General features: G+C 38.3%; 1 protein-coding gene across 3 annotated transcripts in view; it reads left to right on the plus strand.

Moving 5' to 3' along the window:
• zdhhc2 (zDHHC palmitoyltransferase 2) overlaps positions 1 to 12,304 on the plus strand; it is a 24,178-nt gene extending 11,874 nt beyond the window's left edge. Inside the window, exons 7-14 of one of the 3 annotated variants that reach the window (XM_030146378.1) lie at positions 1,884 to 2,004; positions 2,159 to 2,197; positions 4,251 to 4,383; positions 4,953 to 5,079; positions 6,460 to 6,552; positions 6,793 to 6,908; positions 10,389 to 10,464; positions 10,882 to 12,304. In XM_030146378.1, the coding sequence (XP_030002238.1) occupies positions 1,884 to 2,004; positions 2,159 to 2,197; positions 4,251 to 4,383; positions 4,953 to 5,079; positions 6,460 to 6,552; positions 6,793 to 6,908; positions 10,389 to 10,429 (670 nt within the window). In that variant the 3' untranslated portion in view covers positions 10,430 to 10,464; positions 10,882 to 12,304. The remainder of the gene's footprint in view (positions 1 to 1,883; positions 2,005 to 2,158; positions 2,198 to 4,250; positions 4,384 to 4,952; positions 5,080 to 6,459; positions 6,553 to 6,792; positions 6,909 to 10,388; positions 10,465 to 10,881) is intronic. The other 2 variants (XM_030146377.1, XM_030146379.1) reach the window with 2 other exon arrangements.
• Positions 12,305 to 12,609: the final 305 nt, after the last annotated feature.

Genomic DNA, 12,609 nt, shown 5'->3' on the forward strand with positions numbered 1-12,609 from the left:
GCAGCAGAGGGAGACAAAACAAACCTGATTTCCATCATGGTGATTTCTGCAAATACTGTAGACAAGCTGTGATATTAGACACATTGCCAGTGGATCATGTTAGCTGTAAACATTTTTGACAGTTAAACACATTTATATTTTAAAGGAAGGTTAAATTTTCTTGGTTTTAGCTCTTGTAACCTAAATGTCATGTTAAATAATAGAGCTGGATGCTGAATAAATGTGGCAAACTATTATTCTCACATATCCAGACATATGTACACACACTGTTAGCACTGTGTCAGTACTATAGACAGATCTGACACCCTCTACTATTGTATTTTGGGTAGTTCTTGGAGGGTGTTGAACACAGGATACTGCAACTAAGGAACTGCAAAACAGTGTTGGGGGAGAAGACGGAACATGTGCACATGAGGAGGCACCTTCTGGTATTATAAGGACCAAATCCCCACAAAAGAAAATGGCACATAAAAAGACCTTGTGACCTTGTCAAAACTTGCCAGGTTGTCGATCTTTCACATAGTGACGTGAACTTTCAACGCAGTAGAGATAGCAGAAGGAAGGAGAACGACAGGAGAAACTCGCACTTTTATTCTGGCATCTCACTTCTAATAGCAAAGCAGTTAAAGTTTCAGTGTGTGATATTTAGTGACATCTAGTGGTGACTGAAGATTGTACCCAACTGAATATATCCTACTCATGTAATGTAATGGCGTAAAAAGGGTGGAATCCCTTTGTTTTCTTTGTTCTGGGCTAATTAAGTAAAATGCCATTCATTCCAGTACAGACTCAAACATAGGAGACGATGGTGATGCACCTTAACACGGACATCAAACCTACTATAAAACCAAAAAGAGAGGAAGATGAGCTCTGTTCTGAGCTGATGTGCAAAAATGGAGACCAACATGGCAGACTGTGTGAACCCATTCCACCTGTAGATAAACAGATATTTATCATATAACACAAACACAGTGATCTGTCAGAGTCTGGTGTGTTGCATTGTAGTAAATGGATAAACCAAATACTGGCTCTGGTGAAGGGTTTGTTTTAGCATTTGTTGTATTTTAGCACTGTGCATTGGAAGGTGAGGAGTCTTTGAGTTGGTTACAATAACGTCCTTACCTCTAGATGACACTAAATCCTGCACAATGAGTGACAATTGAGTTTTGTCACATAAAGTGTTCATGCATTTAATAAGTCTAAACAGCCTCGACAAGCTGACTATCATTATGTACAATAAACTGATTTTACAAGACAAAGTTATTTTTAAAGCAGTGTATGACTGTCATCACAAATATTTTCCAGATTTGTAAAACCCTAATAGCCTAATTGTCACTAATCCATTAGTCTTTATGTTCTTATGCACATGATTCACTTCCCTCACAGTGAACAACTTCGAAGATGACTCCATCATAAACACAGTCCGCTTGGTTTACATAACAAACCGAAACTTCACTCGGGCCTTTTTGGAAATTTTGTTGCCATGTGTTTTGTGGGAATGGTGACTAAGCAAAAGTGGTTTCTCACAGATTCGGCAAGAAAAGAAGCCAGATCGCTATAATGTAAACTTATACAGTCCACCAGGGTTCTTTTAGATAATGGGTATAGTCGGTGGATGGAGGTAAAGGTGACGTTTGTGTTCAGCGCTCACCAAGACACAGCGAAATTACTGCTGCATGGAATTCCCATTCCCACAATGCATGTCACGACAAAATTTCCGAAAAGGCCCAAGTGACATTTCAGTTTGTTATATAAACGAGCAGACTGTGTTTATGATGGGTGATAATTAGGCTATCACTCAGGTTTTACAAATTTGAAAAAAGATGTATTTGATTATCGGTATTGTGTCTTCAGTAACTTTTAATACATCATTTGTGCTACAGGGTGAACAACTGTGTGGGATTCTCCAACTACAAGTTCTTCATGCTGTTCTTGGCATATTCGCTACTCTACTGCCTTTTTATAACCGCTACAGACCTGAAGTACTTCATCAAATTTTGGCTGGTAAGCCTATTATTTGTCAACTGCATATGTTATTCTCTGGTTTTATTGTCTTTAGAAATGATTGCCTTTGAACCAAACACTTCTAATAAGAGCTGAACAGATGTCTAATAACATGCACATTTTTTGTTGATTTGTTGCTTTTTTTTCCACCAAGGCTGGAGGTAGAGCACACTTCCGTCTCAAAGAGTACTTGGTATGAAATGAATAAGCAGTTAGTGGTGCTCAAGTAGAAGCAACTCCGTAAACTCCCTCTTGAATAGATGAGTAGAAATCTGTCTCTCAGTTCCCAGTAGAAGCCCACTGCCCAGATCTAGATGAGTTCGGTTGTCGCTGTATTTGTTGCATTGATATATTGGTTTTACAGTGTTAGAATATAACTGAGGAAACTACTGCACTAGTACTACAAGTATCTACTATAGTTACTTTATAGATTAATATTATTTATATAAAGTAAAAGGCACGTCCTTTTACTTTTACTTTTAGTGTATTATTATGTATTAAGCTAGTCAGCACTACATACAGTTCTTAAAGGTTCAGTGTAAGATTAATGCATATTTATGTACTTACATGTAGTTTGTGCTGCCTTTGGAAGCAGATTATTTGTTGACGTTGGCTAACGCTGTTTCTCTGTTGCCTACATCCATGAAAACAGCCTCTACACATATGTCTATGTCTATGACTGGGGTTTTTCTGCAAAAATCCTTACACCTGCTCTTCTTCATTACCTCACCTCTGCTCCTCTACAGTGTACTCACTAGCTACTGTTTAGGCAATCTACAGTTTAGCTACTGATTAGAAAAGGTTTTAACAACTTCAACACAAACTTCAAATCTTCAAGGTATTATTCTGAAATGGACTATTTTCCCTTTTGGTTCTTTCTGTAAAATTTGATGCTAAAAGAGTAATACTGCTTTAAATCTGCAGTATTGTCTAGTGTGTATGATTTAAGGGGTTTAAAGAAATGTGTTTTTGTTAGTGTATAATAATATTTGAGATGGAGTGCATTACCATATTGAGAGCCAAAGTGGGCTGGTGTGTCCCATGGGACCTAACATTAGAAAAAAAAAAATTAAAAGTAGTGAATGGCAGGAGCCAAAGAATATTATGAATTGCATCACCATGTACACATATGAGGTTTGTCAAATTAAAATATAATTTTACAAGCCACGGTTTGTGGTAAGGTAACATCTAAACATCCAACGTAAAACAGCTCAGTGGACTGCATCTAGTACCTCAGATCATACAACGCCAAAGCAGCCATTATCCATTATCTTTCCATACTTCACCTCATTCTTCGTGAGTGAGATGAAAAAGCATAAAAAGAGCAGAGGATTACCACAAGTCTACTCACACTGAAGCTGTGGAGACATCCTCAGCGACGGTTATTTATGTCCCATGGGGCACTACCAGAACTTCACCTCTCTATATTTCTACATCACCTCACAATGAACTCCTTCTTTTTCACCAACTAATTCTGAATGCGGACCAGAGTTATTGCCTCCTTAATCCATAACGACCCAAACATCCACTGGAAACGAAAACCATCTACTGATCTAAAATGTTTAATACCTGTTGATCTACAAATTGTATCAATATGTGTAAATAATTGGTGTAAAATGCAGTTTGTCATCTTTTCGTGGTCATCAGATATGACCCATTTGGACATTCAGTGGCTCCATAGTGAACTTAGAAACACCATCATCTTCTACAACATTGATTTCCCAGTAAAACCCAAGGAGTTTGATAAATGACAGTGGATGGAGACACTTGTTTTATGTTCAGGTAATGATATCTTTGCTGAAAAAGTCACTTTTTATTGAGGTTTCTCTGTTTTCGATACAATAACCCTCAACTTTAAATGACCCTTTTATGTACATCTACATGATCAGTAGATTACATTTCGGAAAATACACAATTTTCACAAAAAAACCCACAAAACACAGAGGGTAATATTATAAATAAATAGTGATAAATCACTTAAAAAAGGTAAAATATCGAGAAAAAATATTTTGGAACTGCCACATAAGTAACAATGGGTCTTTGTGGGTTAAATAAAAAAGCCCAGAATGGACAAAACAATCACTGGTTGTAACAAAGGCCTTCCAGATATTTTGCAGTCAACGTAGGGGAGGGTGGGGCGGGGTTCGGTTGGCTGCAGTCTGCATCAACAGTACTAGATGATGCTAAATATCACACAGTACTCAAGTAAAAGACCTGAGTCCTTGTCCACTGTGCTCTTCCCTCAGAATGGTCTACCAGACACTCAAGCCAAGTTCCACATCCTCTTCCTGTTCTTTTCGGCCTCCATGTTTTCCGTCAGTCTCGCGTCCCTTTTCATCTACCACTGCTGGCTGGTGTGTAAGAACAGGTCCACTCTGGGTAGGTGGCGTTCTTCGTTCCTGTGTGCGTGTTCTTGTGCGTCCAGTTTGTCGCTGCAGTATTTAAACAGCCTCAGGGGGACAGTAGCTCGCTCATCTTAATGAACCCTAAACGTCTGCTGACTGTTTGCTCAGTGTTGCCTTTGCTTAAATGATGAAGGGTGTCTGGTTGCATTATTCCCACCACCAGTCAACATCCTCATCAGTGCAGTGATTTGATGAGCGTCTCTGGGCCGTTACAGTTTCTCATTATGTGTGCACAGTGGCACACTTTGTCTCTGTGATGAGGAGAGTGGATTATCCAGAGGAGTATGTTTCAGTGTAATGCAAAAACACAAGGCTCAGAACAGTAATCAGCTTAGTAACAGACACTGCGACGTTGCTCAGGAAGAGAAGTCACACCTGGCAGCACAACCTCAGATCTGCTTTTCCTCCAGAACAAAGACACTTTGACTCACAGTCATTCACCAATAATGGCTCACATGTTGACCTGCTCTGAGAAAAAGTTCCTGCTGAGTAAGATTGACGGAGTTTTCATTCATCTGACTCCTTTCTGTCTCGTGCTCTCAGAGGCGGTGCGTGCTCCGGTGTTTCGTCATGGCACAGATAAAAACGGTTTCAGCCTGGGCTTCAGTAAGAACTTCCGCCAGGTCTTTGGTGATGAAGTTAAATACTGGCCTGTGCCCCTTTTCTCCAGGTAAGACACTGTGATGCACTATCAAAGATGTACTCAATGAAGATGAGTAAGAACCCTACAGATGGATCGGACATAGGCCTATTGCATTAAATCTGCACTATCATTAAATTTAAAGGGATGCGGTTCACTCATATTTTACGATATGAATTTGGTAATATTAATTTTTACAGAAGTGAATGTCTCCTGTCACTGGTGTCATGAAAATGTCTTATTTTACAATAAAAATCATACTTTTGACAGCATTTCACTTCCTTTTACATATTTCTTGAAGATCTGTGAGGAAAGTCACATGATTAAATCCTCTGTTTTGTTTTGGGGTTTTTTTCAGTTATTGAAAATATATTTACGTCTTGATTTCCTGTGAAGCATGAGTTGAAGTCACTGTTATCTGCTTTATTCTTGGGAAGAGAATAAAACACAGACAATAAATGACATAACTTATTGTTTTGATGAACTCTTTTGGAAAATAAATTTTTCCACTGCAAATTGCTACTAGTGTTACCATCCATATGATTAAAAAAATATATACAACAAAAATACAGATGATACACTCAGGGAATCTGTTTTGTTGGAAAGTGAGATAGATTTTGTCATCTCGAAAGTGTCGACCCATATGTATGAGTACCAATTTAAGCTGAAAGTTTTATTTTTTTATAGAACATAGAATGAACAAAAAATATGCGTATTTTATTTTTATCATCATTTGAGGCATCACTGTAAAACATACAGTATATACAGATAATTTTACTAGCAAATATTGGTATCAGCCTCCCAAAATCCACTATCTACTATTGGTTAGACGCTAAGAAAACAGCTCATTGAATTAAGTCAAAATGGGATGAAATTATTCATAATGTCCCAATAACGCCTGCTAACCTTTGCTTTATTAAGTCTGAAGGTCTGTTCAGGTGTCCAGGTCAGAAAAGAGAGATGAGGTTTTTGTGTTGCTGCAGAAAACATTTTAAAATCATAGAATGTCATTGTAAAAATTAAAATTGATTGATAAACTGATCAGTTCACATTGTTTTTTTTATGGAATTTGTTTTGATGCCTCACATGTTGAACACCTCTGAAAACAAACAGATCCTTGCTTAGATAAATGGACTGTATTTATAAACCATTTTTCCATCTCACTGGAACTGGTTCATGCAGAGCTGCCAACAGGAGCGACCCAGGGCTCAGCGTTTAGTCCAAGGACTGTTCAGCATGTTAAAGCCTGCAGTTTGTGGATGACCTGTTCTACCTACTGAGCCTCAGCTGTCATGTTATGCATGGCTAAACATCTTATATATAGTTAGCCATGCATAAACTCTCACATTCATGATATCAAATAATTTCCTTAAATAACAACCTACTCTTTGTGTTTTATTTCCTCTACAGTTTAGGTGACGGTTGTTCATTCCCAACCTGTCTGGTAAATCTGGATCCTGAGCAGCCGTCATCACCCAGCAGCTCCAACTCTGCAATTAAGAGGTGAGTAAAAATAAAGACACATCTATAAAACAGTAAAATTAGAATAAAAACATGGAGCTTGTAATGGTTTAATGATACAGGGGAAATCACCAGGCAGTAGTTTTAAACTTATCACACAGAAAGCAGGAATAAAAAAAACTACTTCAGATGATTTTATTTAAAAAAAACAAAAAAAAACAGACGTATTGTGATCGTGTTTTCAAGATTGCTACTCCTGTCCATGTGTATTTGTGTTTCCAGTGTGGCAGAGGGTCACCAGTTCCCCTCCAAACCCCTGAGGGAGTCTCAGAGTCGGCTGCTCACCAGCACCCCCTCCTGGTCTGAGAGTGACAATGGCGTGGAGAAGGACAAGAAGGGTATTAATAGTATTATAATAGTGGTATAGTATAATACAGGGTTTAAATAATAGTGTAATGTGATAGTAATAATATTGTTGAATTATTATGTTCAGTGTAATGGACAGACATTGTGTGTCAATAGTTACATTCTCATCCAATATGTTAGTTTAGCAAAATAACATCAGGTTATTAAGTGATAACAAAAACCAAAATTCATTTAAATTGTAACTTTGGTGAGTGTGTTTATGTGTGCACAAGGTGTTGCATTAATATGTGAGGAGGTTAATTTCAGTTCACTGGGACCCACGGATGAACTAGAATATTGAGGTCAAAGGTCACAGTCACTTGCATTTCTTCAGAGACCACCATATTTCTATAGTAGCCCAGGACTGTTTTTATAGTGACAACCAACACTGCATTGCTGTCAATTACTATGTTTGATCCTACACCAAAGTTAAGGCAAAGTATGCAACATTTTCCTTTAAAAACACAATATAGACTTACCCAGCGACAACTCTCAGCCATCACCTCTGACCCCCTATCAGTGTGTGGTAGTGTATTTTTTTTATACGAGGAAAAAGTTTGAATGCACCTTCTCATTCAGTGGTTTGTCTTTGTTTTCAGTACTTTCTACATTGTGGAGTCATGCAAACTCTTAGCATTCTCTCCATTACATTCATTAGGTAGTCAGCTGGAATGGTTTTCAGTTAAAGGGGTCATATTTTGTTAAACCCACTTTTATTAGTCTTTGGTACATTTATTTGTGTATTTGGACCCTAATAGTTCAAAAAGTTTGAATTTGAACCCTCCAGGTGCTGCAAAGTTATCTTTATATTCATTCTGGCAAAAACTGAATGGATTTCTACCACCTGTTTTAATTCCTGCTTAATTTGTTACGTCTATAACTAGTTACGTCATGACATTTGCACATATAAGGTCAGGATTTACATACTGAAAATATGTCCAAACTTCGATACAGTTACCTAAAATGTTCAGTTGTTGGTTGCATTAACGAACACAAGTGGTTGAATGGAACAGAGCAGCACAGCCAGCCAACAACCTGGAGGGGGTGGGGCATGAAGTGGCTCATTTGCATTTAAAGGGCCAGCGCTCAAAAAGACCTTTCTGGTGTCATTAGTCAGAAATAGGGTTGAAGATGGACCTGTGGAGTTGAATTAATGAAGAATTCAGACCCAAGTATAGCATTTATAGTTTATGTAGACCACAGGGAAATGTTTTAAAATGCATAATTCTATTTAAAAAAAAAAAAAAGAAAAAAGCAAAATGTCACTCCTTTAAGAGATGTCCCCCATCAAGAGTTAACTTGTGTAATGTTTTGCCATCATTTGTTTTGTTTTGAGGTATTTTTGGTGCACAGTTTTATACAGTGAATAGCCCTGTTCGACTATTGTTCTAATCCATAGTACAGCAAGAACCACTCAACTAATTGTCATAAAAAACCATCAAACACTATGATATTACTGGCTCTCATGAGGAATGCCCCAGGAATGGAAGACCAACAGTTACCTTTGCGGCCCAAGATAGGTTCCTTTGAGTTTCTCGTCTCACAAACTGTACCATTAACAGCGCCTCAGATTAGAACCCACATAAGAGACACATCTCAACACCAGCTGTTCTGAGGAGACATTCATGATCAAATCACCGCAAAGAAGCCACTACTAAGGAAAAACAACCAGAAGAAGAGAATTCCTCCTATGAAGAAACAGAAGGAACGGACATTAAACCAGTGGAAAGCTGTACTTGGGTCTGATGAGTCCAAATTTTAGACATCCGGTTCTACCTGCCGCATCTGTGTGAGATTCAGAAAAGGTGAGCGGATGGTTTCCACATGTGTGGTTTCCATCTTGTTGTGTGAAGAGGAGGAGGTGTGAGGGTGTGGAGGTGCTTTGCTGGTAACACTGTTGGTGTGGCAACAACAGCCCTCTACAGCAGGGGTGTCAAACTCATTTTCGTTCAGGGGCCACATTCAGCTAAATTTGATCTGCAGTGGGCCGAACCAGTAAAATAATAACATAATAATATATAAATAATGTCAACTCCAAACTTTTCTCTTTGTTTTAGAGCAAAAAAAGTTAAATTATATTATGAGAAGGTTTACATCTACAAACTATCCTTTCAGACAATGTGAATAACATGAAGAAACTGAAAAAATAAGTGTAATTTTAACAATATCCTGCCTCAGTTTATTGTTTACACATGTACATTATAACTTAAGGATCACAGTGGATCTAGAAATACATAAAAACATTTAATAACAGGCAGAATATTGTTAAAATTGCACTTTCTTCTCTTAAGACATTTCAGGTTGTTCGTATTTGTTCATGTTATTCAGATTTTTTGTGAAATTATACTTTGTTTTAGTGTAAATACATGAAAATATTAGATTTACAAAGAGAAAAATTTAGAGTTGTCATTATTTATAGGTTATTATGATTGTATTTTACTGGTCTGACCCACTTGAGATTGAATTGTTCTGAATGTGGAACCTGAACTAAAAGGATTGTTAATATCTTGGTGTAATTTTTGCATTTGACAAATTCATCCCAAGGGCCGGACTGGACCCTTTGGCGGGCCGGATTTGGCCCCCGGGCCGCATGTTTGACACCTGTGCTCTACAGCGACCCGCCATCCCAGCTAGTTTATGCTTAGTAGGACCATCATTTGTTTTCCAACAGGACAGTGACCCTAAACACACCTCCAGTCTATGTAAAGACTATTTGATCAAGAAGGGGAGTGATGGGGTTCTGCATTAGCTGATGAGATGGGATGAGTTGGACCACAGAGTGAAGGCAAAGCAGCCAACAAGAGCAAAACCACTGAGTGAGAAGGTGTGTCCAAACATGTGATTGGTAGTGTACCTGCAGAGACCCTGCCCTCTGCCTGTACTCTCTGTTTGCCTCTTGTTTTGCTGTTTGGGACGTTCACTAGTGTGTTTGTACCTCCAGCCAATAACGGCATCATGCAGTGTACGCAAGAAGAACAAAATCAAATGAGTCCAGCCCAGTTGTCCAGTTTTCTATTTCACATTTTTGCGTGTTGCTGTCACTTCTCTTTCTTATTACAGTCTCATGCTCACTTGACCCCAGGTCTCTCTTCCTCGTTAAAGTGGAAGAAGTTTGACCCCACTCTACAACCACAAGCCAGAAATGTTGCATACTTTGCCTTTGAATATCTTTATTAAAATACACACAGCAGACAAATACTAGTGCAATCAGCAACATGTACACACTGAACCTGAAACTTCACTCTATATCCTACAATAGAGGTAAATAGAGAATCATTTTAGCTTATGGTTCAATTGAAAAAAACAGGTTTTAGCAGTTTTTCCAGTATCTGTCATTTTAGGCTGATGCAATATTTCAGGGTAACGTGTTAGTAGAGACAGTGATCACTCATACAGTAATAAAGAGCAGGGTTGGAAGATCAGCTGATTATTGAATCATCAGCCCCCCCCACTCCTCCTGTGTGTCCATTCAGGTGCCAGTAACCCAGGGATGACCATCGAAAATGAGGCATAACTGGAGTTGACCCCTTCAGTCCTAAAATGTAAGTGCACAGAGTAGTGTTGTTTTTGTCAGCCTGTTTTAATTTTAGTTTTAGTCTAGTCTTTGTGCCAGACTCTCATTTCAGTCTTCATTAGTTTTAGTAACGTTCATAGCTTTTTCGTCTAGTCAAGTTTTAGTCGACTAAAATCCTGAGCATTTTAGTCGTATTTTAGTCAGAATAGTACACGACTATTTTTGTCTAGTTTTAGTGGACGAAAACTGATGACATTTTAGTCTTGTTTTAGTCAATGAAAATGGTATTTTAGTCTCTTTTTAGTCATGCAATTCTATTTAATCTGCTCAACCCTAGTCAACAATATTGCATTACACATTTAATCATAGTTATCGTCACATGACCACCACGCCATAAAGGTTCGTTAACAAAGATATTTCGTCATAATTTTCATTGACAAAAACAACACTAACACAGAGTTGACAAAATATCTGCAAGACTTTAAACGAATTTCTATTTTATGTATTCCTCCTGCAGGTCTATGTTGCCCCCTCCTCCGTGTTTGTGCCTATCAGAACGTGACATGGTGGTGACCTCATGGACATTTGTCGTCTCCCATCCCTTCTTCTGAGAGGTTTACATCACCGACTTTACACACGATGAGCACTGATTGTCATCAGCAGCACTAGACGCTGCTATCCGAGAGAAAATGCATTCCGATAATTTCATTTTCTTTTGTCTGTTTATGGAAAAGCACAGAGCAGCGATGGACAAGGAGATATTTTGCACTTTGTTTTATTCGAAAACCAATCTGAGCTGCGTCTGTGTCACAGAAACCCTCAGAGTAACCTATAGTTTTTTATGTTGTACTGTTCTCATAGCATAGACACATAAATATACAGTATGCTGTTATAAGTTTGCCAAACATTTGCACATGTACTAGTGTTAATGTGATGTTAGTGACATTCCTTTAGCCATTATTTTTTCAGTGAAGATTTCAGGAGGAGGGGGTCAGGCTGTCCACCCACCATGTTGAGTGTTGTGGAGATCCAACCGATGCATGCTTTCATCTCAGGATGTCGAAACACACGTTGTCGTAGTGAACTGTACCCCCACATACCCCTTCACCTCCCCACAGCTTGGAAACAAACAAAAATGTAGTAATTAGTAATTCCATTCGATTAAGGGCTCTTCTGACTCGTTCTAGCATGAGTGAGGATTTTGCTGTCACACTGAAACACCTGAAAGCTGGTGCTGCTATGTGCTGCGACAGCGTGCGTCCCCCTGCCAAACACTCACTGTTGTCTGGTAGCCTGTACGCATCAAACTACTGCCGGCCAAAACAAAAAAAAACAGAAAACAAACAGACAAAAAGCTTCCTGACTGTTGACTCTGGAGGGGCTGCCGCCGCCGCCACCACCTGGAGCAAGGAAACCCCAGAGACATGGGGCTCCACGTGATGCTGCAGATCCACCTCACCATTAAAAAAAAAAAAAAAAGCTGATACTGTTGAGTGTTTTTCTAACTTACAACATAATGCTGTGGATGTACTGCAGTGCAAAAAAAGAAAAGAAAAAAGAAAGACAGCTCCAGCTGCTTTGTATATTTTCACCTTCTGAGGATTCTGTCTGTTCTCGTCTTGGGCTGGAGATTATTATTATTATTATTATTATTATTATTATTATTATTATTATTATTATTATTATTATTATTATTAGTAAACCATCATTGAGAATCAGTTTAAAGAATGTATGCTAGTCTCAAAATGCTTCATGGTGACAGTAGTAGCAGTCTATATTTTTCTATTCTTCTATCTGTATGACACGAGACGATGTGTGAGGTGATGTACTGTACAGTTGTGATGCCTTATAAGAATAAAATGAGCTCATGTTCAACCTCTTTTCAGTTCCTTGTTTGGATAATTTATATACACATAAACATCTGTCCATCACAACCTGCACAGAAGAAGAGTCAGAAAACATCACAACACCTCATCACAGTGGTCTGGTCATATCCAGTTGTACAGAGGGGCACCTCAATTAAGGAGAATATCATCAAAAAGTTGATTTTTTCAAGTAATTCAATTCAAAAGTGAAACATCTTTGTCTATAGACAGACTGAGTGTTTATTTCTTTTCATTTTGATTATTATAACTTACAGCTAATAAAAACCTAAATTCCGTATCTCGGAGAATTAGAAT

This window comes from Sphaeramia orbicularis, chromosome 10 (assembly GCF_902148855.1).
Source record: "Sphaeramia orbicularis chromosome 10, fSphaOr1.1, whole genome shotgun sequence".
In the NCBI taxonomy this organism is placed as follows: Eukaryota; Metazoa; Chordata; class Actinopteri; order Kurtiformes; family Apogonidae; genus Sphaeramia; species Sphaeramia orbicularis.